This window comes from Homalodisca vitripennis, chromosome 4 (genome assembly GCF_021130785.1).
Source record: "Homalodisca vitripennis isolate AUS2020 chromosome 4, UT_GWSS_2.1, whole genome shotgun sequence".
Classification (NCBI taxonomy): Eukaryota; Metazoa; Arthropoda; class Insecta; order Hemiptera; family Cicadellidae; genus Homalodisca; species Homalodisca vitripennis.
This window is the reverse complement of record NC_060210.1, coordinates 91,434,125-91,462,012: the sequence shown is the minus strand read 5'-3', so window position 1 is coordinate 91,462,012 and position 27,888 is coordinate 91,434,125. Positions and strand designations below refer to the sequence as shown.

Genomic DNA, 27,888 nt, shown 5'->3' with positions numbered 1-27,888 from the left:
AGAATTTAGAAATGGTAAAATACAAAATAATTGAATTTTTTTAAAGTTTTTTGATTTGATTTTTATTGAAATGATATCAAGCTATTATCAATTATACAAATTTATTGAATATAAAAAGTAATTTGACAGGTACTTGGTCTTCTGATCATATGTTAGTTTGGTTATTTAAATTTAAATGTGACAGAAACAAAATAATTGAATCATATGTAAGGCCTCTGTGGAGTAGTGGTAGCATTCTTGCTTGGCAAGTGAGAGATACGGGTTCGTGTCCTGGCGGAGCAAGTACTTTTTGTGATTCAATCTTTAATGAAATTGTATTTTTATTTACTATTAGTGAAATTTCAAAACATTTTTCTTTTTATAGTGTTAGGTAATTAAAAATAAAATTCACACCTTACAAAAACAATAATTTATTAATAATAAATACTGATTACTCCATTATCTTGTAACAAATTATATCTAAGACTAATTCATAAAACTAAGTATTGTGATCCTATGTACAGATGAGATTGAAAAGTATAATATATACATTTCGTACAAAAAAGTGAAATTACGTAACTCATTATAAACTTCAAAGTGTATATAAATCCAAAATCTCAAATTGTATAACAATATTTTAGTTCATCTGATAATTGTTACATAATAAAAGTAAATATCTATTTCTAAACTTAAATAATTGTTTTAGATTTAAAATGAAATTCTGTTTTGGACAAAAATAGTAAGTTACAAATACACTTGTTTCTATACATTACCGTATTGTTTTCATAATTACATTGTGCAAAATATTTTTGTTGAGAGATTTTAATTTTGTTTCAGCAGAATTTCAAATACTGTGCTTCATATTCCCCTCAGTGATCAGTCTAAAGCTCATTATGATAGTATTTTGCTGTTGTTACTCTGAGATCTTCCTCGTGGAATTGCGTGCAATCTGCAGGATACTTAACCTGGAACAAATTGCAATACACTTATTATTTAGTATAAAATTTGACATTATGATACCTTAATCTAAAGTATGGTGATAATATATTAATATATTTGCTTTTGCTACTCTAAAGCTGCGTCCACACTGGGTGAACATTTGCGTAGAATATGTTTGCCAAACATAATATTGTTTATCAAACAAAATATTTGTTGAAAAATTGTTTGTCAAAAAAATTATGGTATTCACTGTGAATTCAGTGTTTACATTGTCAGTGGAACTAGATGTTGGGGTATGTTTCTAAGGAGATGATACGAATATTGTGGTGAAGACTTCAGAGTGGACTTGACATGTGATTGCCTGTTCTTTAACTTTACTCAAATTTCAAACTCAGATTTTGAATTGCCACTAACTAATTGGTCCTGAAATTTTGAAATGGAAAACATTAATGAGAATCAGTAATGGAGAAGGATTGTCTAGCAGTTACATTGAGATTTTTGGCAAGTGGTGACTATTCATACATCATTCCCTTGTGAAATACAACAAATAGTTTAAAATATCCAGAAAAGATTATATCAAACATAGTTCCGGAAGTCTTTACAGCATTAGTGAATTAATTATCTGCTTGTATAAAGACACCTGTTTCTGCTGAATAATGGATTGCAGCTGTAAATAAATACAGAAATAAATGACAATTTGATGGCAAGCATACCATGGATACTTTAGTATAGTGTTAATGGAACTTGTTGATTCTAACTATTCTTTGGTGTGTTTTCTTTGTCCCAAAACTGTGTTTTACTGATGCTCAAGCATGAACTCAGACCAGTTTTTTCAGACAATTTTACCGGGCTGGGCCTTGCTATACATCCATTTGAAGGAACTGTGTTGATGGACGAGACATAACGGGACTCGACCAAATACCTTTCCTGGAGCCCGCCAAAGCTGAGTATGGCCCTGCTCATGCTTACTACTTTAGAACGGCACTTAGACAATACAAAACCGAATTAAACAAAAGTTTGCTCTTATGGCGATCATTTTGGTGGAACAAAAATGGTGGTGCACTACCCCCACCAATGGCTTAATGAATGTTGGTCGAGGCGTTCACTCTTACTGAACATTAAACATTTAGTTGCAAACAATAAAATGTTCCCATCTTTAGATATTTATGATATTGAACACAACCTACAGGCTATTTATTTAAACCTGTGAGAACTAAAAACTGATTTGTTGACCTGAAAAATGTATGTGAAAAAGACTGGGCCAATTTGTCTGCCTGGTGTCTATAATTTAAACATTGACTGTATACAAATTATCTATATCAATTAAACTTTATCCATTTGAAACAGTACTTAAAGTTGTAATATAAATCACATACATTTCAACTTAATTATACGTCTATGCAACTATTCAGCTATCAATATGTGCATCAAAAAACTTTTTAAATAATAACTTTGTTCATTTTGAGTCCATGTGAAACTTGCATGCATCACTACGCAGATGAAAGAAAATAGCAATCAATATATGCTCTTTGGGGCCATTAGAGAATTGGCTACAATAAAAGTGAAAAGTTTCAATGGACTGGAAATGTGAAGGAGACAGGGTTTTCAAAGACCAAGGGAATTCACCTTATTGTAAAAACGAAATATTCTGAGCAACCCTATGGATTAGTACAAATGTGTGGTTTCTTTATAGTACATTTGCTCAGAAAATATTAGTTAATCTACATTTGAGCTGTTTCTCCATCCTACCAGATATATCTCTTTCAGAAACTGAAAACTTTCCTGGCTGTCAAGAAATTTTGTCAAATGAGAGAAGATATCATGCAGAGTAAAACTATTTTGCAAGTCTTGAGGCTTCTAAAATCTAAATAATTTTCAAACAATCATGCCATTTTGGTGCTATTCTAGCTTTTTCACAATGATTAAACAGTTTGAAGCTCTGTAATGAAAATCATCTATGTATATAATAAAATATGAAGTAAGTGAGCTTGAATGATAACTGCTGGAAAAACTTAAAATATTATTGATTATAATAAAGAATTTTATGACATAGAAGAATTGCATTTATAATATTAGATACTTATTTCACATGTAACTATTTCCAATAAGAGAAACAGAAGTTTAAGGACATCTTCATAAATATTCTGACAAAAACAATAACAGATCGTTTTAAAATAAATGTTAGAATTTCAATAAAAGTTAAAACTTGGACAGCTAAATATTTACAATACGAATATTTGGCTGAAAGTGATGACTTTCAGTCTCTTTATCTAGTTGTCTGACAGTGATTTGTATGACTTATGTGTCTGAAGGTCTGCTTTTAGATTATCAAGCTATGAAAAGTAAGATCTGGGAAATAATTAATTATTGTTTGATTTTTTTATATTCTTAACCATGTTAATACCTTACTTTTTATCTTCCTCCAAAACTAGTGCTGCTGACGATTGTTTCTTTTTTAGGAAAATTTCATATATTAATTTCAAGAAATCCCAGACTGTGCTTATACAATACAAATTGGCTCATGGCTACGATGGACTATTATTCTGTATTGCCTTTTAATTTTTATTTGTAAGTGCCAGCTGTAACGCAGTAACCTTGAAGTTTAGCTTCATAAAAACAATGTTAAACTTCAAACACTTTTACACCCGTATTTGTTTGGTTATAGAAGATGTTTCATTTTAAATAATATGTAATTAATATGCATCCAAATACTTCAAGTTCTTGGTTTTTAATATTTAAACAATGAAATACAAAAAGTTTTAGATTTTTGCTCAGAGTTACCAATAAAAATACTGGAGAACCTAAAAAGTATATTTTTCAAGAAGAGATATTTATTCTATGGTTAAAAATAGGTCCGTACCAACGGACTATACTACTGGAACGCGCACTGCACATAAGCCACATGTTGTGTTTTCTGGTCGCACACAGCTGTGCGTTGCGGGTGTATCCATGGACTTGCAGGCGCTTAAAGTGGGCAAGAACTCACCGAGTTGTGCGGCGATCAACGGGACGATACGGCATTACGCCTTTTCATGCCGAAACACAAATCAATTTTGTTATTTGTATTGTTGGCAACTCTTCCTGTTTATTACATCAAGACGTCTGATCTGAGCATCTCAACTAGTTTGTTTTCTTTTTATTTGTCAATGTTAGTTATGTTTGTTACTTCGTGACATGGTGAAGAGTTACTCTGCGTACAACTGCACGTCCAGATGGACTAAAGGCAGCCACATTTCTTTTCACAATTAAGTTCCTACTATATTAACCATGTCAATATTTATTTGCAACTTTCAAAATAGTAATTTTACCAATATTATTTTCTGTATTGCCAAATTATTAAACGGGTTACCCAAATAATTAAAAGTACGTTAAAACATGCTTATCAATCAATTATTTCATCCTCATTAATCCAAGGTATCAGTGTTGGTCGTTATAGCATTTATAAATGCATAAACTTATAAATCATAGCTAAAAACAATACCTACTGGCCTACTCTACTTTATAATTATTGGATCTTTGTGATTTTCAGCTACCTGTATTTCATTGTTTGTTAATTTGCTTGTTTTAGCTTTCCATTGAATGATGACAATTTACTAAAAAAGAAGGATTACTACGACAAAGAGAAAAATTTTAAGCTAACAAAACATACTGTTTTATGCAGTAAACATTTTACCGAACACGATTACCATTTAATTTTGCCTGACACACTAAGAAAATGTCTAAGAAATGAAGCAGTTCCAACAATTTTTTATTTTCCATCTCATATGCAACAGCCATTGGAGAAACGAAGGAGGATTTTTTATCAGGAAGAAGGCATCCATTGAGCTACCTAATTGTGATAAGTGTGATTTAGATTTGTCTTTGGATGATAAATTTGAGAGTGCCATAAATATCATGGAAAATTATGATAATTCTAGTTAAGGATGAAATTTTACACTGTACTTGTGGCGTCATTTAAGACGTATTGAAAAATGTATTAAATGTAACGATTGTAGTTCTGTACTCCATGCCAATGATTCTGATCTTAGAACACCTTAACTTTTTATTGATTTTAAATCTTAGGGTAAATTATAGATACACATAGTTACACATGATAATTTATAGAAAATTGTAAAATATTGTTATTTGCTCTAGTTATCTCAAACAAATGCGACCACTTCTAAATTGACATTGAGAGTTTGTAACCAGTTTACTGGTAGTGTTTTCAATGGGCATTTAACTAATGACGAATTCACTGGAAGCCAAGAGTTATTTTTAATTAAAACTGTGACTAAACTATTTTTATAAATAATATCTCATCACCTCGCAAAACAGAAAACTTTTTACATTAAAAAAATCCAACTTAGGAATAAGGCAAAAATTGTAAAAATAATTTATTTTCTAACACGTAGATTAAGTATGTCATGTTTGTACATTTACGTAGTTCACTTTGAAATAAAATTCTGTCAATAAAAAATTAGTTTTTTTTTTTCACCTGGGAAATATTTTAATGTTACAGACATCTTCATTTCCGACTTTATAAGTAAAATACCAAGTCTAAATCTCAGTTATTTTGATATTATACAAAAATCAGTTTTTTTAACTAAAAATAAAAAATCCACGGTAAAAAAAGGTTATTAACATTTGTAATAATAAATAAATTGTGGTATCTAACAATATTATTAAGTCTAGAAGGCGTTTTAAAGTGATGTTATATCATTACTATAATGCCTGCCATATGGGCGGAGTGAGTTCTTGCCCATTTCCAGCGCCTGCAGACTCGGAACGCAGCCCAGGATTTCGGCTCGGTTTCTCCGGCCCAGAGCACGTTCCATTAGTATAATTCGTTGGTCCGTACAAGTGTAAGTTTAACATTGTACATATGAAGCTAAAATCAAGATACAGTACAGCTGGCTGTTAAGATTTTACCCACTTCCATCATCCATATGGTGAGTGAAGTAATTTTTAAGTAGTGCAGAGCAATTACCAACTCATTAACTGTAATTTGCTAAATTATTTAATCTGCCAAATTACCTGCTTTTAAATTTCACTCATGTTTTATAATTGTGATTGGCAGGTCCCATGTTTTTTTGTTCCTAATATAATGTTTTTGATACACCTACTTAGAAACTTAACAGTTTTTTTTTTTGTGCAATCACAAGCTCAGCTGGTAGTAGTGTTTGAGCTGCATGTCTGTATGAACATAAACGTGGATTACTGAGTGTTGCCGTTTCTAATGTTGACATACACATGACACAACACTACTGTTACATTTGGCAGTAATTCTACCACTCAAAACAGCTGTACAGCATACCATTCTAGGAATTTAGTTATGTGTATACTTTATGCTTTAACAAGTAATTAATAGTATTTGTATGCATGTATTGTAATCTTTTATCTGCACAAGGGATCAAAATTTGCATTTAAAGTTAACATAACAGTTATTACAAGCCGGAGAGAAAACTGGTTACTGTAAAAGTACTTTTCACCTAAAACTGACTGAATACCTTGTAACTATGGTAATGCAACTGTAGTGTAGAATGTTGGCTCACCTGACAGTTGTGGTCCTCCACCGCAGCATTGTAGAGCTTCCAAAAGGCTGTACCCGTGTGTCCAGACATGAACCAAGATGCCATCAAACTGGAAAGGTACAAAATTTGTTTAATATAAAATGGTATCTGTCGCTTAATGGGTAATATTTACAATTACATTATAACAAGAATTGCTGAATCAGTTATGTGGGTCTAACAATGTGCTCATTGAGTATGAAAGGTCTCACAGAAATAAAAGCCTTTATTTTTGGAATGTTTGTTTTAAAATAATAATAAATAAAAATGTTTTCTTCCTTTTAAAAACAGTACAAATCATGTATAATTTTATTCAAATACAAAGTGTTACAGATTTGCTTTAGTCTAGAAAGTAGCAATTCTTTGATATACTAATGATGTTTGTACTGTTTAAACAAAAACTAACCATATAAAATCGGCTGAAAGTAGATATCAAGTTAATCAGGCTGTTTATGCCTTACAACTAGCAGTTAAACTAATTCAATTAGGTATCTACATTTATCACAGCTATTTCATCGTGTAACAGTTTTATTAGACAAAAGGGTTTGCCAATTTTATTCTCTTGAATTTAACCTCTCTGTCTGCAATTAAGTAGAATTAAATTATTTATTAATAATCATTCCTACTAAAAATTCAATAAACAAGCTAAAATTCCTTTTCCTTACTATATTAAGCTAGAATCCCTTTACCTTATCCTATTAGAACAAGTTTACATTGTGTAATATACATAGGTATATAGAAATATATTTAAATAGATAGGTACTCTTTCCTGTATGTTTCAAATAAATTTTAACAATTTTATTTTAGATTAAAATTAATTGGTGAGAAACATAATTTACATAGTTTGGTTTAAAAATCATATACATATACATAGGTAATACACCTACTACAGTCGTAAAGTAACCTACTTTCTAAGGCCAATATCAAAGGAAATAAATACAAAAACAAGTCAACATGCATTCAGACTAAAATTGAGCTTAGCAGCTAGAATCTTTGTTATGGGTGATAAAAAAACAGAGAAGGAGAGTGACCTAATAAATGACATAAATATAGCGTTTGATTGGTTTTACCTGGCAAGTTTAGTGACACCAGGTTTTAATCCTGCTGGACCTTCCGTCCCTGGTGGAAACCTATTCAGCTCACAAACCAGGTTTCGGTCACAGTGAGGTGCTCTGAGTGTGAACTTGTAGACCCTCCAGACCCTCAGGACAGGCTCCAGCACTTCACCGTTGAGAGTCTCAGCCAGCTTGTTCTCGATGTCCTGAGAACTCAAGTGGGACAGGCTCATGCCTTTGCTCTGACCTAGCCTCAGCACATCCTGTGGGAAATTAGATAAACTATAAACATGGATGTGACATTAGAGAACTTGTAGGCTTTTAGGACAGGCTCCACCACCACCATTGAGAGTCTCAGCCAGCTTATTCTAGATGTCTTGAAAACCCAAGTGTTGGTAATGTTGATAACAATCAACTGAACTTTGAAAATCTGGATCCCAGCAATAAATTTTTTAGGGAACTAATTTGGATCTCCCTAGTAATAGTAGTTTTGTTAAACAATATTGTTTTATATATATATATATATATATATATATATATATATATATATAAAACAAAAATACGAGTTATATTATGTATTGATATAGTTTGTAAAAAGATTAAAGAGTCTTTGTCAAATATTTTTCTATTTTTCATCCATTAAAACAGTTGTGCCAGTTTGTAGTGATGGATGGCTTCTAAGTAAGCAAGCTGTAGAGAAACAACCTTGAATTTTGCCTTATTCTGACCGTATATTTGTGCAAGAATTGTTCCATTTTAAATATGTACTTAATATGCATCCAAAGGATTGTATTACTTTTTTTTTAATTTAACTGTTTTCTTAAATTGAAGAACTAAAACGCATTTGGATGTTTAAGTATACAGTATCTTTAAAATGAGAACTCACATGATACTATGACCGAAATTAAAGTGGTTAAAAAATATTTGAGATATGTAGTTTTTTTAATCAAAACTGTTACAAAAAGATGATTTTGCTCAAAAATCAGAAAAAGAGCTCATTTTCAGGGTTTATTATGAATTAAACATACAAAATATTTTAAAATGCAAATTTGATTGTATCACTTTTTAATAGTTTTTATTTCAAAATCTAAAAGTGTAAGTACCTGTACATATGCGACAGCTGGCTTGATGTAGACACCAGAGTTGACCTTGAGGCCAAACTGTCGCTTAAAGATGGCATTGGCCAGAAGACTAAGGCTCTCACTGGGCCTGGTTGGGTCAAACATTACCGCCTTGGAGTAGCCCTGCGCCTTCAGGAACCCATTGCCCATGAACTGCATGGTGGCCAGGTACCTTCATTAGACAACATAGTTATGTGGTGTCTGAGACATGAGTTGATCAATTAGAGCAATGTTTGAGGTTTTAAATAATTTTATATTTAATGGCAAAATCAAGATTTAATATATAATTTCAAAAGAAACGGTTTGGATGAAATAGAATTCAATCATGCATAACTTTTTTAGAAATATGGACCAACAAATTACACAAACACTAGAAGTTAAGCGATTATTTCTTTCATATATCTACAGTGGTATATATAGAAAATTATTTTTTATTGGGGAGGGGGAGGATGGGTGGTAACAACACATGGTAGTTTATGATGTTTAAAATATCCTTCAAAATAGGAGCTTGAGTATTCCCCGAGAAATTGTTGAGCTTTAAGACCTCATAAATGTGTTATAGCTTAAAATGATAAACTGGGTGCAATTTATTGCTTATCTCAAAATTTGGGGGCTTGAACCCTCTGAGAACCCCTTATACACACCCATGTCTAGAAACATTTACAATTAACTATCATTCTAGGTAACCACACAACAAAAGTATCTGTGGACGTTGCTTCCTAGTAAGTACTGCTGTTCTCATGTTTTCTTAAAAAGTACAAAATTGAAAGGTTACACATGAAGTTATTTGCATGTTTACTGAGTTATTGGTTCTGTTTCACACAAATTTCAATCTTGCTCTCTGATGATTTATGTTCAAGCTAGGAGGTTGATTAAATGTATGTAGGTAACCAACATTCAGTCGTCTGCATATCATATTTGAAGCATAGTTTTTATTTACTTGATCCACAACTTAAAACAGATTAAAAAATCTCACTACATAATGTCTTCCTATGATTTACTACAGTACTAGATTGCAGGATCACCGAAACAGCTCCCATACCATTGACAGGTGCAGTATAAACTACTTCTATATTTAGCAGTAACAAACAGTGGCAGGGCTAGTGACCAATAAACAAATAATACAATAGCTACAATATATACTTGTCTGTAAATGTTTAATACATATTTCTAAATTAAAAGAGGTATTCTAAGGTAGGAGTGGCAAGAACACACACACACACACACACACACACACACACACACACACACACACACACACACACACATATATATATATATAAATTTTATTGAACATGTGTGTACTACTAGCCATTCTGCTGATCTAGACTTGTATTGTGTGGCCCTATACAAGTCAGTCACACTGATGTTTTCAGTAATAAGCCCTCTTCCATTCATCATCACACTTCTATTCTGGGCAAGGTCAGTTCGCTGTCTAACTGTACTAAACCTAAGATTTATTTCATTATCATATCCATGAGGAAGGTTTTTGGGTATTTTTCCTCACCAACAAATTACTAGTATATACGAAATACTGGCTTTTCACAAAATAAGAAAAACAGTACCAAAACTGTGTAAATAAAAAAGGCAAATAAATATGTGAAAAGAAAAAGTTTATCTACACAATGTAAGTATGGTGAAAAGGGTTGATTCAGTGTGAATGCTGAGTTCATCTCCATTTCAACAAGTTTATTAACAGATCAGACGTCATTTCAATAATAATTTATTTAGGCTTTTTTATGTTTGGCGTATACCCATCTGGATGAATCACACATGAGTGTTAGGCACAGCATTGTATTTAAGTGTCTGATAAGGAGTTCCCAAACAGCTGAGAAAAATAATGAATTTCTCTGACAATTTCTCATTCCCTTTCTGACCTCAAAAATTGAACATCGTACTTTACCTCAAAACTTAAAAAGTTTAGACAATAGCTTTTACTCTTTTAGTTTTAAGAACTCGTTCATTAGAGTTGTTACAGTATTTATTTAATAATTTGAACGTAGCTACCCTAGTTTCATTGTAAAAAAAGTCACCGATTGCAAGCGAGTGCTGGACCCGGGGTCATTGCCCGAGCCAGGACCGGCGCCGTTAGTATTTGGACAGTCACCAAAACCTGAATCTCAACCTGCAGACAACCAGTGCGTGGCTGCCCATCTACCGTATTGCACAATCTACGGCCGGCTGCACAGAGAACACTGTAGAGAGAAACTTCACATGCACAGTCATCCAGGAGCGTTACTGGTACGGAAGAGTTCATCAGCAGCTGCAAATGTCGAGTTCATTTGGTCTTGTTTTGTAGATAACACTTTGATAGATGGGTCCATGTTACACGAAACGAAAACTCCACTCCCAATTTTTTGCGGGTGGCACACCAATTGCATTTTTTGCAGCGTTGTGAAAGACCCAAGAAAGGAAGAATGCGGTCAAGGCGCCCGCCACTCCCGAAGATCCCACCAGATATAGCCGTCTGCTCCTGCTATCCATTGAGCAGGACATCCGTTACCTGGACTGTCACATCCGGATCTAACGTTGGCGTTATAGATGTATGACTCATGTCACTTTCTCTGTGCGTCATTGCCGCGGAGTGGCAGTATTTATCAATTTCGTGGTAACGATACTGGTACTAATCCGTTAAATGGATAATGTGCGCCAATCAGTCTTTTGTTTAAACATTGTGCTGGCAATTGATTTCGATGTGAAATCATCAGCCTCGACTGAGTTGAAAAACTTAAATCGAGGCTCCTATTTAAATGATGGGTTTTATGTTAAATTATGGAAAATTTATTAAAAAATATTACTAAATTCTCAGAACAGTTAATGTCATTACTAGTTATTAAGTATATTAAATCCGATTTACTATTTAATATCATCAAGTTAGATAAGTAATTATTTTAATATGTTAATCTTCCAAATACTGTAAATTAAAAATATAATGTTATTTAATATTGGAATTATTATTAATAGCTCAATCATTTTATAAGAATCAGTATTTAATTAAACACTATGAAATGTTTTAATTAGACTCGACTTCTTATGCGGCCACTATAAACGCAATCACACGATTCCCCCTTACCTAGGTATTGAAGTGAGAGTACCACACTCGAGTGTAAGTTTCAATGTGTACACGTGGCACTACTTTGTTACAGGTTCATTATACGTTTAGAAACCATCTTATACACAGTTTATCAACGCTATTTTAATTAAATAATGGTGAAATCGAATTGCACACAAGCACTAGCTGGACTCATTAGAGCAAGCAGCCCAGAGTACATAATTGGGTCTAATGGAACGCGAAGCGTGACAAACTAGAGCATTGCCCCCTTCTTTGGTTCGCACTTGCACAAGGTCTCCTCCGAGTTCGGGGTCGGGGTCGAGGTCGGTCGTACTATTCCTTAGACTTAGAAAATCATATAAACTAAATGACCTTATAATATATCTCATAAAAACAAGGTTAAGCCCTAAATATATTATTATTTTAAATTTTGGAACACATCGACTTACAATAGTACAAACTCTAACGCATCAATGAATTTTTCTGAGATTTTATATACGTGTGTAAGTTTTTTAATACTTGAAAGGTTAAAAAAATTCTATGAGTAGTTTATTAAGCTCTTGAGAGACCGCCCAATTACACCAAAAGTTACCTAAAAATAATATTCTTCTTTTTAAGAAATTCAATTTCAGACAAATGTTTATACTTTAAATAATTATACATAGAATATTTACTTAAATATCTCCACACACAGTATACATAAATTTAAAACAAATTTATCCATTGTCCGTTTGATGAATGCCCAGTAGTTGATATTCTCAGAAAGACACAGCTGACGCGCTGCGATACATGAGCTTGTACACCCTGACCCATCGTTTTGTTGAGTGATAAGTAGCTGATATACTCACAAAGACATAGTAGAGCTCTGCGATACATGAACTTGTATACCCGTCATCTGTTGAGTGCCGAGTAGCTTTTATCCTCACAAAGACATAGCAGACGCGCTATGGTACTATAAGCTTGTATACCCGTCATCTGTTGAGTGCCGAGTAGCTTTTATCCTCACAAAGACATGGCAGACGCGCTATGATACTATGAGCTTGTATAAAAATTACCAACTTAATACAATTCCACGATATTTCTTTATTTGTATATCTACAGGTTTCCACTTACATTTAATCAAAGTATGTTATGGAATAAATGTAAATCAATATTTGCGTATCATCCGTTGTATGAATAATTTGCCACGCTCGCTACTAAGTTATTATGCGCCCCTGATATATCAGAAGATATATGAGGAGCGCATTCCAAAGAATACCAATAATAATATTTGGAAATATATTTTGGAAATAATTTTATAATGTAAATCATACGAATTATATTAAGAGAGATGCATCGTCCTCTAAACCTTTATAGCCTAATATAAGTCATATTGTTTAAGGGTTAGTAGGTACTGTTATAGAACAAAAATAAATATGAACCATCAGTACAATCTCCTCGTATTGTAATAATCTAAAGTATCTGTTTACCTTTCTGCATATCCGTCTAAATTTTCTGTTTCAAAATGATTAATTCAGCTAGCGTTGTTTACCCCAACTTCCAATGCATTTTTTATACCACATCCCATATTTGAGAATACCACATTTAAAAAATTAGAACATCATCTGAACTTCTCTGATACACCTGTAGAGGATTTGAAATTTTATATTTAGAGGTCCATACCTATAGTCCCATATTTCATGAGTGGGGGAAGAGGGCCTTAAATTGAAAATGTAGCCCAAACTTCGTAGAATAGCTCAATTTAGATGATAAAACAAAATGTTGCTTTTAATATTATGCATCCTTTGTTATTAACTTAATGCAAAGTCATCTATCCTTATTATATTACTTTCCGGCTTATAATATGAACTAGCAAGCACATATAATTTCGAAAATATTATTGTATACCTACTTTTTTAAGTTGTCTTTATTTTTGGGGATGCCTCCGAGTCGAAGTCTTAGATGGGAGTGTAAGCATAGGCGTATCTAGGGGGAAGTTTTGGGGTTGTAACCCAATCGATACAAATATTCAAGGTATGTTGTAACTTGCGGTAAACTGAAAGTATGCGTCTTGTAGTCGAACAATATAACATAGTTCAGTTTTCATTTAATTTGTTTGATATTTTAACTATAACAGCTGACATAATAGTAAACCAGAAGACTCGTGCTTCGAAAGTTTTCGGTATGAAGAGTCCGTCTGCGACCCGTGGGGGTTGACGAACATAATACAGACCTCACTTCCCGCGCTACGGGCAAGAGAGACAGCGAGTGATGCTCGTGAACGCCTGCCTACCAGTCGTCTCTTTGAACGCTAAATAGTCTTAACGTAGTAAGTAGTTCTCATCGCTTTTGTTGTTGGCGCTAGTCGTGTATTAGTGGCTTGTGTTATTAATAATTAATACAGATTATGGTAGTACTAACAAAAAAATAGAAGAACAAAACCTCTAAATTGCTGATTTTATCTTTCAGAAATATTATAACTCTTAAAAGTGATTTAATTTAACTGTACTTACTTTCTGTTATTGTTAGACACTTCTCCGGTATTGTTTCAACCAAAATTGTGTAAGACGCATACAAAAATAGATGCTTATCAAAACGTGTTTTATAGTTAACCTAACTATAAAAATCAAATAGCCTTAACTTTCAACCCTTTGGTACACTTTTGAACTTCTGATATATCTGCGGTTATGAAATAACCCATTTAATTTATTTGATAACATATTTTAATCAAATGTTTTCAAAAACTGTAAGCCCATAATCAAAGCAAAGAAATACCGTGGTCATTTAAATAATATCTGGCTTGAAGTTTGTAATGATTTAGTGTTTTAATTTACACGCCAGACCAGTTTCGTTTACATCAATTTTAGGAATAAAATATAAATAAATAATATAATAGAATTGCCAGTAATTGTCTAGGTAGCCAACAGCAACAATGAAGCTATGGCATGATCAAATCGTACTCTAGCAATTGGTTTTAAGTTAACACTTCTGGTGGGGCCTTTGATATGTAAAATATAAGGATCTTGAAGTTCTCGTCTGTAAAATTTGTAATTTTCTGATTAAGAAACTTTGGCTATACAAAATTAATGATCTGTCTTTTTAAATCCTTTTCACTGCGTATTTTATTCCAATTTTCATGTTGCAATGTTTCTCGATACTTTTCACACTAAAAATATCAGTTTCATTTTTTCAGGTTCAACGTACTTGCTTCTAAGAAAGTGCTAAATAAAAGCAAACGTTTTTATGTGAAAGATTAACAAAAATGTTGTCTATACCGTGCCTCCCCTGTCAGATCTCAGGTTGATGCCTGTAACAGTTTGTCTAACACTGTTATCCGAAAGAATGTCTAATATAGCAATAGAGTCCTTGTTATCACTAGTATGTTGACTTTTAATCACCAAAAAACGTGTACGTTCATTAATTATAACGATAGTTACTAACCGATCGCCATAACGTGTTTCTGTCACATTTTGTGAATGAAAACCCTTAATTACACAGCTAATAAATTGTGCACAATATCGTGCTTTGTAAATTATATTTAACTTGAAGTCCATATTTTGTATGTCTATATTTTTTTCATCTAGGCGTTTGCTCCGTCTATGCACAATGCACATAGTGGACGTCAATCGCCCAGTTGCGATAAAACAACACATTTAATAATTTCATGTAGTTTGTATACGTAAAATGTGTATAGTTGTATACGCAGTAAATATAACCTCTATAAAAATGCATGTCAATTTGTATCACAATAGTTTTTGTCAGGGACGACTCGGTTTGAAATTATAAAAAAATTTAAATTTCAAATACACATTATTTAATTAATACAAACACAAGCCCATATTTCCAAGTAAAATACTTGTAAAACATACGTATCTTGAAAGCCGAACGTATAAATTTTAGGCAAAAGGTGGAGGATGTGTCTTTTTCAGTTTTTAAGATATAGCCATTTTCCCGAGCCTTTTTTGTTCTCATTAATAAACGTCATTTTCTTGAAATTATTTTTTGTTATCGGCTAGTCTCCAAAAGGGTACATTTTCGCTAACGTCATAGCCGTTCTTGTAGAGCATAAAATAAGAATAATAATAATGCTCTCATTTGGATCAAACTCAAAACTTGTAATATTATTAGCATTTAACATGTTCCGCGTAGGGGGGAGGAAGTTCCCGTACCCCAGCTTGCCTGGGAGGTAAAGAAAGTTTCTAGTGGTAACCCCCCCCCCCTCCTTTAGGTTATCCTACATACGACTATGACTATTTGAAACCAATGCAAATTTATCACTCAAATCAATTTCTTTTATTTCAGACGTTAAAACTATAAATGCATTAACTACATAATTTTATATAAAAAGGTTATTAGTAGAAGTATACCCTTGTCAGAGGAGATTAGTATTTTTCTCAGAGGGTTTAAAGACCTTGTCCCCTTTCCTGACTTCTCCTGAATAAGTCACTGATCCATGTCAATTCATTACTTAATTGATTCTCATTAGTTCAACCTACGAGAAGCTAGATTGACAATGATGAAAATGAGATATTGGAACACCCAAGTGCTAATACGTTTGCTAGAATTACTATGTGCAGCACATATTTCGTTATATAGAACCTAACAGGTTTATTTCAGATACACGTGATTATTATATAAGGACAAGGATCACCTTTGTGGGATCTAGTTTGAATCTTCTCAAGAGTTATGTTTTTCTTATAGATTGCAATCATGAACAATATGATGGTATGTTAGATCGAAATGTGAATCACACTTCGTCAGAAGTGGATTCACTTTAGATATGTATTTAAATATTGTCACAAATAGAGCTAAAGAGGTGTAGCCCGTATCAGCTCAGAGATAATGTGAGAAATAACACTGTGTAATGGCTCAACATATCCCTGTGTCCATATGGATACAGTAGGCCGTTACGTGTTCAGAGAATAAAACCAATTTTCATTGCAAACAGATGAAAAACGCAAAGAAATAATGCTTGCATGTGTTAGAACTTTTTTCCGAACCTTTACATCAGTGAGCCTAGTATAACAAACCTAAAAAATCTTTTGGGTTTCAAATAGCACTGCTAACGTTGTTTGTCAGGTGCTAATATTTTATCTAAGCTATAAAGGACATCTATAAAAGGATAATCCACTCCCTGCTAGAAAAGCAAACTGGTTTACATCCTAGTTCAAATAAGGGTTTCAAAGTTAACTGGTCAAATAATAAGCCGTATTTATTCACACTTAAGCAGTTTTTAAGGCAAATTGTACTGCAAATTTAACAGTTGTAATAAATTTCAAGTCTTTCCCGATCCCGTTAGTGCCTATGAAAACTGGCAGACCTATTCTGCATCCGATCTCAAATTAGACTAGCCAAAATAGTTTACAAACTAAAATGAAAGATGCACTACATGTGTAATACCTGGCTTGTGTAGCAGGATCCGCCACATGTTTGATCCACTCGGCCACGAAGCTGGTGAGACTTCGTATCCATCTCCTCCTGAAGCTGTGGTTCTCCATGGATTCGAAGATGCGATCAGTCTGGAAGTGACCTTGGTCGTCCGTGAACAGCTGGAAGATGGCTTCGAGCCCACTGTTGGTCCAGAGAGTACGTCCGAGCTCGGACTCCTTGAAGTGGTCCCAATACTGATAGATAGTGTTCAGGAATGGCGGAAGCAAGGAAGTAGCCTGGAAATTGTTAGTTATCTTTCAAATATTGTATACTATTGTAGGCTTTGGTAGACTGGTCTTTTATGAAAGAAGGGTTTGGTTAACGTTTACAGTTGCTAAAGATAAGTTTTCTGAACTAATTCCGCTACGGATAAGGGTACCTTTTCGTGTCGCCGATGCTCCTCGACGTCTTCTGTGTCGTCGTCGTGATGGGCGTGTCCCGTCTGTAGCAGGGCCGGTAAAATGTTCATCAATCCTTCTAGAGGACTTCCCTGTCCCTGCCCTTGGCCCTGAGACATGAAGCTGGCCGCCAGATCAATCATAGAATCCCAGTTCACTCCGGCGCCCGCTCCATCGTGCTTTGCTCTACCGCTGGAACGAACCTGCAGGATACGAAGATATGGCAGTAGATTTGGGTAGCTTTATAAATAACGAATCTTTACATGAAATATTTGTAGAAACAGAAACATGTGAAATTGACATATTTTACAATCTGCATCTGACATTTTCTCGTAGCCGTATTTTTAACATGGAGATCACATAATATGACGTCTTTAAGTTACGTTTCTGCAATTTCTTATTAACATAGATAGTTCTTGCATACAGTTGGCTAACATAAACATTAGGCAATACTGTGAGTGAGTAATGTATACTGTCAAGTGAGATTTCACAATTGAACTCACAAATGAGTAGTCTATGACTTGCAAGTGGGTGACTTAACAAGCGCAACACAAAGGACCCTAAATTACTCACTTACCGCTACTGTTACTGCACGGGACCCAATCACGCGACAAGATCTTGAGACTGTTTGTTTTTAATATCTTATCATAGTGAGCAAGCGTATTCTCCGTACTGGAAATGACATCTTGGAAAACATGTTTTACCTAGAGAATGTTCAATTTAGCCAACAGAGTTTCATTTTCCTTAAAGTTTCAGTATTTGTAATAAAATAATAGTTTTAGTTTCACAATCGAATTAGAAACCTAATTTTAGTTCTAGAAGCTTCCTCTTCTTTAATTCCTCGAACTAGAAGCTACCTATATAATTTTAATAAGTTAAGTTCGCAATGCAATAATAGCTCATAAAATGCTAATAATAACCCCGTGTGTGTATATATATATATATATATATATATATATATATATATATATATATATATATATATATATATATATACATAACGCATTTCTTACTGTATTTCACAGAACCAAACCAGGGAAACGTTTTGGCCCACTGGTCAAATAAAACCACATCAATGACTACTTGGACTACTCCTGACAGTACAAGTAGAGTAGGAGAACATTTAGCCTACTTAACTAACATTTATCGCCCAGAAAAATCACGAAAACAAAAAGAATTTTGTCTCTGCGATTTAATACTAATAATAATAATAACATGGTCTCGAGGATTTATCTTCTCTTCGATGTCCATATTTTACATTAAAGCGCATCGTACATGTATTTTTATTACCTGTTCACCGAATCTATCTCTCGTTAATAATACTGTTCTTTAAAATGCCATATCCAAGAAATTATTCATAACATTTAAACACACTTTTTATCAACTTTTGTAATGTTATAAATGTATCACAGTATTTTCAATACTGAATTTAAGGTGAATTTAAATTCATTTCATAAAATCTGGCAACAAGACAGTGCCAAACAAAGACAATCCAAATCCAGACGTCTCACTGAGGTTTAGTAACAAGTACCATTCAACAGAACTCACTAGTGTTGCCCTAAAATACTAGTTTCTAGATCTGGATGTAGGATGGTGTTGTGAACTGTGTTCCTGAGACTTCTGTATTTTTTGCTTTCTGTATTTTATTTTTGATTTTACATGTTCCGTATTGACGGAACATGTAAAATCAAAATGAGGTGAATTTAAGAACTAGGCTCCCTAAAGGCTACTGAAGTGCAATAGCAATACAAATAATTACGGCCCCTCCAGATACATGATACAAGCAGTCCATGATGAGACCAGTTTATATTACCTTGTCACAAACCTAATTTTTCATTTTACTAGATTTTCTACCCCGCGTAAGCTGGTTGAAGTCCGTAAAAGGCTTTTTATATCAGCGACCCAGCTGCATAAAGTTGGATTTTGTATTAATTCTAGCTGTAAGGCAATCAGCAATTCGTTGAAGGAGAGGATATCTTGATAGCTGAGCTATTGAAGAAACCTTACGAAATACGCTTCCTCATGCGGAAATGATGCCACTATACTAAGTCGGTCGATTCAAATATTGAAATTTGAAATTGGGACCTGTAGAAAATCAATCGTGGGACTGTGGATCGGCCAGTCAGGCATGTAGAGAATAAATGTGTACATTGTGGAGAACCCGTTCTAACATTGAATGCTTCGGCTTCAAAAATGAAAATCCATACAACTTTAAAATCATATCTGACGTAAGGATGGTTTTTCATTTTTGGAAGCAGAGCACCGAAGTCAGGACCTCAGACATTAGAACAATCTGCGGCATTTGGACCATCGTCACAAGTCATCCTCGATCGGTTAATAAATTGCTTGTCTTCCAGTTGAGTATATTATTTTAGTTATGTTGTGTTGGTTACGTTAGGATCTGTTAGGGCTTTATTACGTACAATAGTGTCTTTGCTTCTCCGTCTGTGCGATAACTATTGTTAGGGACGTCCTAGAGACTTTGCATTTGCCACACGGGGTCTTTTTGGTCCAAGGCAGGACTCTTTTGATTTCGGTTCCAATTAAAGGTAAATATAAAATTCAAACATTTTTAGTCTTATGGGTAACTATGATGGCAACAAGGAAATCGGAGAGTAAACAAATTGTAAACAAACTGAGTACTATATGACATTTAATCATGGGACATTATGAAGTTAATTTGTTGGATTTCTGTTCGCACTGTCAGATCCTTCAATACTCCATTGTAAAGATAAAATCATTTAGGTGGCTAGCTTCAGAAGTCATATATAATTGGTCTATTAAAGAATATTTTTGGAGTAATTAAAAAAAGTAATTACTCTTTGTCGGTACTGCAACTAATATTGGCTGCAGCCAAGGTCTTTTTGAATGGACAAAGATATAAAACATAGAACTGCAGAAATAAGAACACCATCAGATGGTTTTTAAATATTATGAATTACCTAGCTGGGGTAAAGTTTTAACTTTAACAATGGATGTAATTTCAGGTAAATGGAATCTGCTTATTTTCATTCGCTCAAAACATTTAATACAAAATAATCAAAACAGTTTATAAAAAATTCGTTACTTTAATTTTGAACTTTAAATATGTGTAACTTTAGGTGGACAACTGTTATTATTAAGTAACTTTCACTGATATTTTACTTAAATCCCGTAAAGATGTAGGTTTCCTTTTCCTAAAATTATAAATAGATTTTAAAATGCAGGAAAACATAATTTTAAATCTTGCTCACGATCTACTAAGTGAGAGAACAATATTTTCAGAATTACACTCCATCCATCCTTCAAGTCGTAAAAGCCTTAATTTCAAAATATAGTCGAGTGATCATTTAATGAAGTTTTTAAAGAAAAATGTTATATTTAGATGCATTTTAATTTAACATAAACGTAACAGTAAAGGAGAAAGTAAGATAGAAACGTGAAAGGTAATTATTTATAGGAAAAGCTCTGGTATCCAAAAATAGCAAATAACCACTTTTAATCCATCCGACTTTCACATGAGATAGGCGGACAAAGCACTTAACCACTTCGGTATTCTGGTGGTCTTGATATTGTTGCACATAGCAACCTTGAATACAGTTATGGTGATTTCCTTAGGCAGCGTTGAGTTCTAATCCCAGATGTACCGGGGACTTACCGTTTGAGACGCAATTCTACGTCCAAATGATCGTGTGCATCATCAGTAAAACGTAACTGGCTTCAACATTGTACTTTTGATACAGAACTTGTCTTAACTTAGAAATTTGGCCACCTTCGCAAGAACTTTCGCAAATCCTACTACAAAGACAGTCCATTCACAACCTGATTATCAATCAAACAGACGCTGCCATCTCTCTCAGACGATAGGGTACACCGTCAATAAGGCTGAGTGTACCCTAGTCAGTTTTGGGCATTTATTAATGTGTAATGTTCCAAGCACCATAGGAATAAATCAACTGTGCTGTTTACATCCTGACACGTAATGAAGCAAACTTGGGTTTAGTGGCAAATTTGGATTGCATTAGAAGTAATCGAGATTGCACATATATGACACTACATGTGAGACTCTTGTTCTTTTTGGAAGTCAATTTGAACGCAAACGAAAAATAATCTCAACTATTCGAGATCGCAAGGGACACGGATCCCATGATGCAGTTAAAAGATTGACGCTCGGCATATCCCTAGTTCAGAAAAGTATGAAGTATTTTTAAAGTGCTATTGCCCATCATTTCCATCCAGCTACTTAGTGAATGTTGCTCTTCGTCATTACTAGTTGAGGCATTCTTAAGCAATGCGGTTCTCGGCCAGAAGGGACACTGCTCAAGATAATGACTTCTTTAAACTTTTCGACCTGCCCAAGCATCAGAGCAAGAATGGTGGTGGACGAAACCCTGAGAGGGAACATGGAAAACGCCATCACAGCACAAGAAGGGTGCAAAACGTTCTCGCACATCCTTGAGCAAAATCATTGCACCAACGTAAGATAGAACAGAAGAATTCAGTTATATCAATTTTACAAACACAGTACTACTAGATGAAACATAAACCTGCGATAAATGTGAGAAAAGACAAATAAGCACAATTTATCAAGATACAGTTTGCTGATAGCAAAGTTACAGTAAGATGTTGCAAGATTTAATGTTTGTGAGGTATCGTGCAAATTATTCGTATTGTCGTTTATTCATGGGGAATAAAATTGACATTTCAATAAGTTTATTTTAACATTGTCTTTGTGGCAATCAGTGACAAAATTGTTGACCTATGTCAAACTGTTTATATCTCTACCAGAAAGCTATTGTCAAAGTTTAATGTTTAGAACATGCGGGATATAGAACAAACACATACGGGATAGAGCAAACATTTGATTTATCTGCTCTATCCCCGATCATTTGTTTACGTATGCAATCCGAGAACAACTTTACAACCCCTCATTCCTTTCTTTTAGTATTTCAGTATACAGCAATTTTTATGTTCAAAGAGACGCTGTTAACACTGAAATCTATTATGTTATCGCCAAAGCGTTCACTTCAATGTTTTAAACGTTACCATTTAATATGCGGCTTTTGCCTTCAATGGCAGTGACGGTAATTTGGGACTAAATTTAGGTGGAAAAGAAACGAAATGCTTCAGGTGGAAAAGATCTCACAAAAAGAGAATGCAAAATTTCAAAAAATTATATCAATATGGTAAATGTGTTAGCCTAACCTTTCTAAGATATAGGAAAGTATAAATAACGTATTATTAACAGGGATGGATTTACATTTGGGCTGAATGGGCTTTAGCCCAGGGCGGCAGAATTCAGGGGGCGGCAAATGTTGGTAAAAAGGTAAAAAATAAATGATTCCAAAAGTTAAGAATATGTGAAAAAATTACTTGTAATACATTTTTAAACGTAACTTCAACGTTGGCAATTCAACCTATTTTATTCGAGTTTTAATACAAACTTAGTGTGGACGCCTCGCTGCCGCCGACGTCGCGTCGACCCACCGCGGTACCATGGTAAGCCTACATGGTTGGTGGGGGGAGGATGGCGGCAAATTGTGAACAGCCCAAGGGGGCGGCAAATCTTCAAATCCGCCTCTGATTATTAACGTAAACGATCTGAGATAAGCCCATCTGTAAGTCTTGAAAGCTAAGTCAATCAAATAATAACTAACGTCGAGCGCTCCCACAAGGTGCAACAATTATAGACGATAAACGCCAAGGAGTTTGGTTTTGTTTCTGCTACCCCCCCCCCCCCCCGCAAACTATCATTGGTTGAGCGTCAGAGAAGTCTATCAGTTACGAAGCTGGAAATTTTCATTTCTGTCTGCCTGTCCACGGGATATCTCGAAAACAAACTGACCTGTAGATTTGAAATTTTGCATAAAGTTTTATTTCTATATAGGCAACACTGAGTGGTGCATGTGGCTCCGTGGGACTTGGCTGAGCGTTAGCGAATACTTTTATATTGGTCTTATGGATATCAGTTATGGCAACTAGCAAATAGTAGGCAGATATATTTGTAAACAGGAACAATCATATGACATTTTAGTATTTGACAATTTTAATCATAGATTAAAAAGGAAAAATAATCGAGTGAAAAGTGAATGTTAAACTTTGGTGACGAGATTTGATTTCCGCACGCTCTTGCGTTGCGGTACCTTCCTTAGGTACTGCAAAAATGTTAATGTATCATAAGATGTATCATGTATTGCAAGATATCACTAGAAAGATTTCGTCTGTTCACATTAAGTTTTGCATGAAACTCCATTTATATATAGACAACAATGAGTTCTGTAAGTATGGCAATGTCCAACCATACATTTTGGCGTAGCGTCATTGAAACCTATCACTCTGGCTGACGTAATTTTATCTTTTGTCTGCAGAGGTGATGGACAATGTCCTGTTGTGTAAAATTGTCTGTCTGTGTATGTCTCCGTAGCACATCTCGAGACAGATATGAACTATAGATTCAAATTCCGCACGCAACCTCAGCGAAGCCTTTTTTTTACGAGACTCGTGGTATAGGCGTATTCCAACCTGATAAATTGGCAGTCTTACGTGTCAATGATAGTAACGGCTCAAATTGTTAAAAAGTTGTGTTTTATCATCCTAGTTTGTTTTTTGGAATTGTCTCAGCACAGTTATGTCTATGGTTCATCAAATGGTTGCTTGTTGGTTGTGCATTAATATTATTCTGTAAAAATATAAATAATACAGTTTCTTGGAAATAACAATTTCATACTAAACAACTCCATGACATGATTTACTCAATTGGTTCATTATTATTCGGTTCGCATAAGGATTTCTATAATTAATTACATACTAATACACAATATTAAAAATGTCAACAATCTACTTTCAGAAGAGTGAACAGACCAGTAAGCAAACACAGTATCGTTTTTCAGTGCAGTTCGGGTTCTACTAGTTGTGGAGCGGTCGCTTTACTGTTCATATAATGCCCATGGAACGGTGGTTTTTTGTATTTACAGTTGATTTGAAATTATCAAAGGGAAACTACCCTTGAATTAAGTGCATCATTGAAATCGCGTGAAACAAGGGGTGTAAACGTTTCAATGCTATGAACCATGGAGCTACACTCTCTTTTTGGACAAGTTCTGAATGTTTCATGCCCTAATTCAAGAGCAATTTAAATTAATTATAGTAATTTGACGGCATTGAATAAGACATTCAATTTCAAATATTCTTTGCTCTTTACTATAGCACGTTTACATGCATACGCTACTGAGTATACCTAGTGAATATAGCTTCGTAGTTCTTACAGTATTTATTATATAGATGTGAACACCTGCAGTTTGCTAAGGTGCGATAAGGATTCATTATCTATTATGAACAAGGTATTTGCAGTATTGCACTGATAAGATAGATGACAGTAAATTCAGGTGCAGTAATACATATAGATGATAACTACTTATCCTCTGATGATAATAGATTATAATTATTTAACCTAACGAAACCAAGTTTTCGTATCATTTTTCTCATTTATAGACTTTAATAGATAAATACCCTCCCTATTTTCCTAAATATGAGTAATAATGCTCCTTATTTTCGTTAATAGCTTCCCGTCCCCCTTATCTTAGCCAATCTCTACCACCTCCCAAATGGTGCATCACAATTAAGTGTTCTTATGTTAATTACAAACTAACTAACATTTTAAGTAAAAAAAACAAATCGTCATTCTCTTAAAAATGAATAGTAGAGGTAATTTAATTAGGAAAATTATTAATAGCGGATATTTGCTCTAAAATTTCATTTTCATGTTTTAATCAATTCCAAACCTAGAGAGATATGAGAATATACTTTATATTTCCCATGAAAAGACAATAACCTGTTAATAGATGTCTTATTGTGTTATTTGTAAGGGGGGCTTCAGATTAGATACTTACAGAATATCTTTTTTATATCGTATTCGAACATCACTCCTAAAACATTTATTTGCAATATTCAAGGCGTTTTCGTGTATGGTTTTCGATATTCGGATTGCTTTTTAGAACTAGAAACTCACCTAATAGATATATATAAAATTAGGTACCTCGTTGTTGTTGTCATCGACGTTGCTGTTATTCTCGTCTTGGGCTGAGGTAGCCATCCCCGAGATCATCTCCACCATCTGTCCCAGCAGCTCGGCGTTCATCCCACCCCCGGCTCCGCCGCCCCCGGCACCGCCCCCGCTCAGAATCGACCCCAGTCTGCTGAGCCAATCCGCGGCATCCCCTTGGGCAGCGAACATCTCGCCGAGCTGCTTGCCACCCCCGCTCTGCATAAAGGACTGTATCATGTTGCCCATTCCCTGGCCACCCGAATCGTGGGACTCCATCATCGAACGCGCCGCCTCCAGGAAGGGGTTGGTGTCCTTATCCTCGTTCTGGCGAGTGAAGGAGGATATGAGCAGCACGCAGAAGAGTGCCTTGTAGTCTATGATCGCCATCTGCGCTGCGGGTCTGCCCGGTATACACTGGCACTGCCACCACCTCCGCGTCGAAACACAGAGCGGCGCGCCGCTCCACTAACGGGTTCCTATGACGTGGCAGGTCAACGCTCGCCTAGCACCTGTTAGCCCACTTCTCCTCACAACCACAACTAGTATACCTAAGGGTAGAGGGAAGGACGAATGGTAACATTATTCTGAATTATTATTCTTTAGAAAATAATTTAGTAAATTTAGTTATGTTGATCGTAGAATGATCTCTTGAAATCCAACTTCTTTCCAAAAAGTAACTAGGCAGTACTAAAATGTTTATTTAATTGAGTTAAAACAATGAACACAAATAATTTTCATGCTTGTGTATAAAGGCATAGACAAAAATGAGATTGTTGATTGAATATCGCAAAACGGATGTATTTGTAAAAATTAGGAAATATTATTCAAGTTTTATTCAAAACTTTATTCGTTTATTTAAGTAAGGATATTATTATTATTATTGATATATTATAATATAAATAATCTGGCACTTTTTGATCAGATTTATGTCAAGACAAACTAATCAATAAATATATATATATATATATATATATATATATATATATATATATATATATAATAGTACATAATGGATTGCAATATTGATAAATTAGGCAAAAGCGCTTGTACTTGCATCAATGTTTTCTTATAGGGAGGAGTTGGAGGGATAATATTAAAATAATAATTAAAACAGGGTGCAAATAATTAAATTATAATAGTTGTGTTTATTAATAATACAGTAATATTGTTCTCTTTGTCAAAATCTCACCAAGTGTCTTGTAACACGCTTCTATGAGGCCGCTAGTCAAATTTCAAATCTATAGCTTGTTTCATTCTCGAGATTACTTGCGAATAAACAGATAGATAGACAGACTACTACTATAAAGCAAAAATATATTTTTACATCCTCCATCACACCAAAAATAAATTATGTTACCCTTCAATGGCGCTTAATCAAATTCCAAGGTTGGACATGCACCGTCATTATAACGCATACTTGTCTATGTAGAAATGAAGTTAGTTAAGTTGTTCATTAACATATCATAGATTTCATAGCAGTGTTAAAATAATCGAAGTTGAGCTAGGGAGGGTACGACAATGCAAAGTGTGTTCTGAAATCGAATCGTGTCACCGACTTGGCTTTTCACTCATGTTTTACTCTTTACTCCATGAATAAAAATGCCACTTGTTAAAATCCCATATGCTTGTACTCAGTTTATTTATTTATTCTGCTAATTTCTCGTTGTCATTAGGGTTACCCACGAAAAAAATGCAAAAGTGTTCTCTAACGCTCAGCCAAGTCCAATGGGGTATCACACACCGTTATCGCACTCAGAGTTGCTAATACATAAATGTAGCTCCATACACAATTTAAAGTTTGTAGGTCAGTTCGATTTCAAAATATTGTGTGGACAGACAGACAAATGACATTTTCTCAGTCCCACGTGTAACAAGCTTCGCTAACGCTCAGCCAAGTCCAATGGGGCATCACACACCGTTATCGCACTCAGAGTTGCTAATACATAAATGTAGCTCCATACACAATTTAAAGTTTGTAGGTCAGTTCGTTTTCAAAATATTGTGTGGACAGACAGACAAATGACATTTTCTCAGTCCCACGTGTAACAAGCTTCTCTAACGCTCAGCCAAGTCCAATGGGGTATCACACACCGTTATCGCACTCAGAGTTGCTAATACATAAATGTAGCTCCATACACAATTTAAAGTTTGTAGGTCAGTTCGATTTCAAAATATTGTGTGGACAGACAAACAAATGACGTTTTCTCAGTCCCACGTGTAACAAGCTTCGCTGACGTTCAGCCAATAAAAATCTAGTCTATTAGATCTTTATTTCAAGTTGAACACATAGCTTGTATTATGAGTTAACTAATAAATCCAACTACTGATTGTTTTATAAACATATATTGTATCATCGTAAAATAAAG

The 27,888-nt window shown here is 34.3% G+C and overlaps 1 protein-coding gene across 1 annotated transcript; it reads right to left on the bottom strand.

Moving 5' to 3' along the window:
* Positions 1 to 394: 394 nt before the first annotated feature.
* On the bottom strand, positions 395 to 25,967 carry LOC124359763. Its single transcript, XM_046812773.1, has 7 exons — positions 25,514 to 25,967; positions 17,481 to 17,702; positions 17,072 to 17,337; positions 8,623 to 8,812; positions 7,535 to 7,782; positions 6,450 to 6,537; positions 395 to 944 (listed from the first exon to the last, which is right to left on the bottom strand). Exons 1-7 carry the CDS (start codon positions 25,907 to 25,909, stop codon positions 861 to 863), a joined length of 1,494 nt encoding a protein of 497 aa, XP_046668729.1. The 5' UTR covers positions 25,910 to 25,967; the 3' UTR covers positions 395 to 860.
* Positions 25,968 to 27,888: the final 1,921 nt, after the last annotated feature.

Coding starts and splice junctions, on each gene's coding strand:
- LOC124359763 (XM_046812773.1), bottom strand. CDS start 25,909: ATGGCGATCATAGACTACAAGGCACTCTTCTGCGTGCTGCTCATATCC. Junction 17,703..25,513: donor TCGATGACAACAACAACGAG/GTACCTAATTTT, acceptor CGTATCCTGCAG/GTTCGTTCCAGCGGTAGAGC. Junction 17,338..17,480: donor AGCATCGGCGACACGAAAAG/GTACCCTTATCC, acceptor AACAATTTCCAG/GCTACTTCCTTGCTTCCGCC.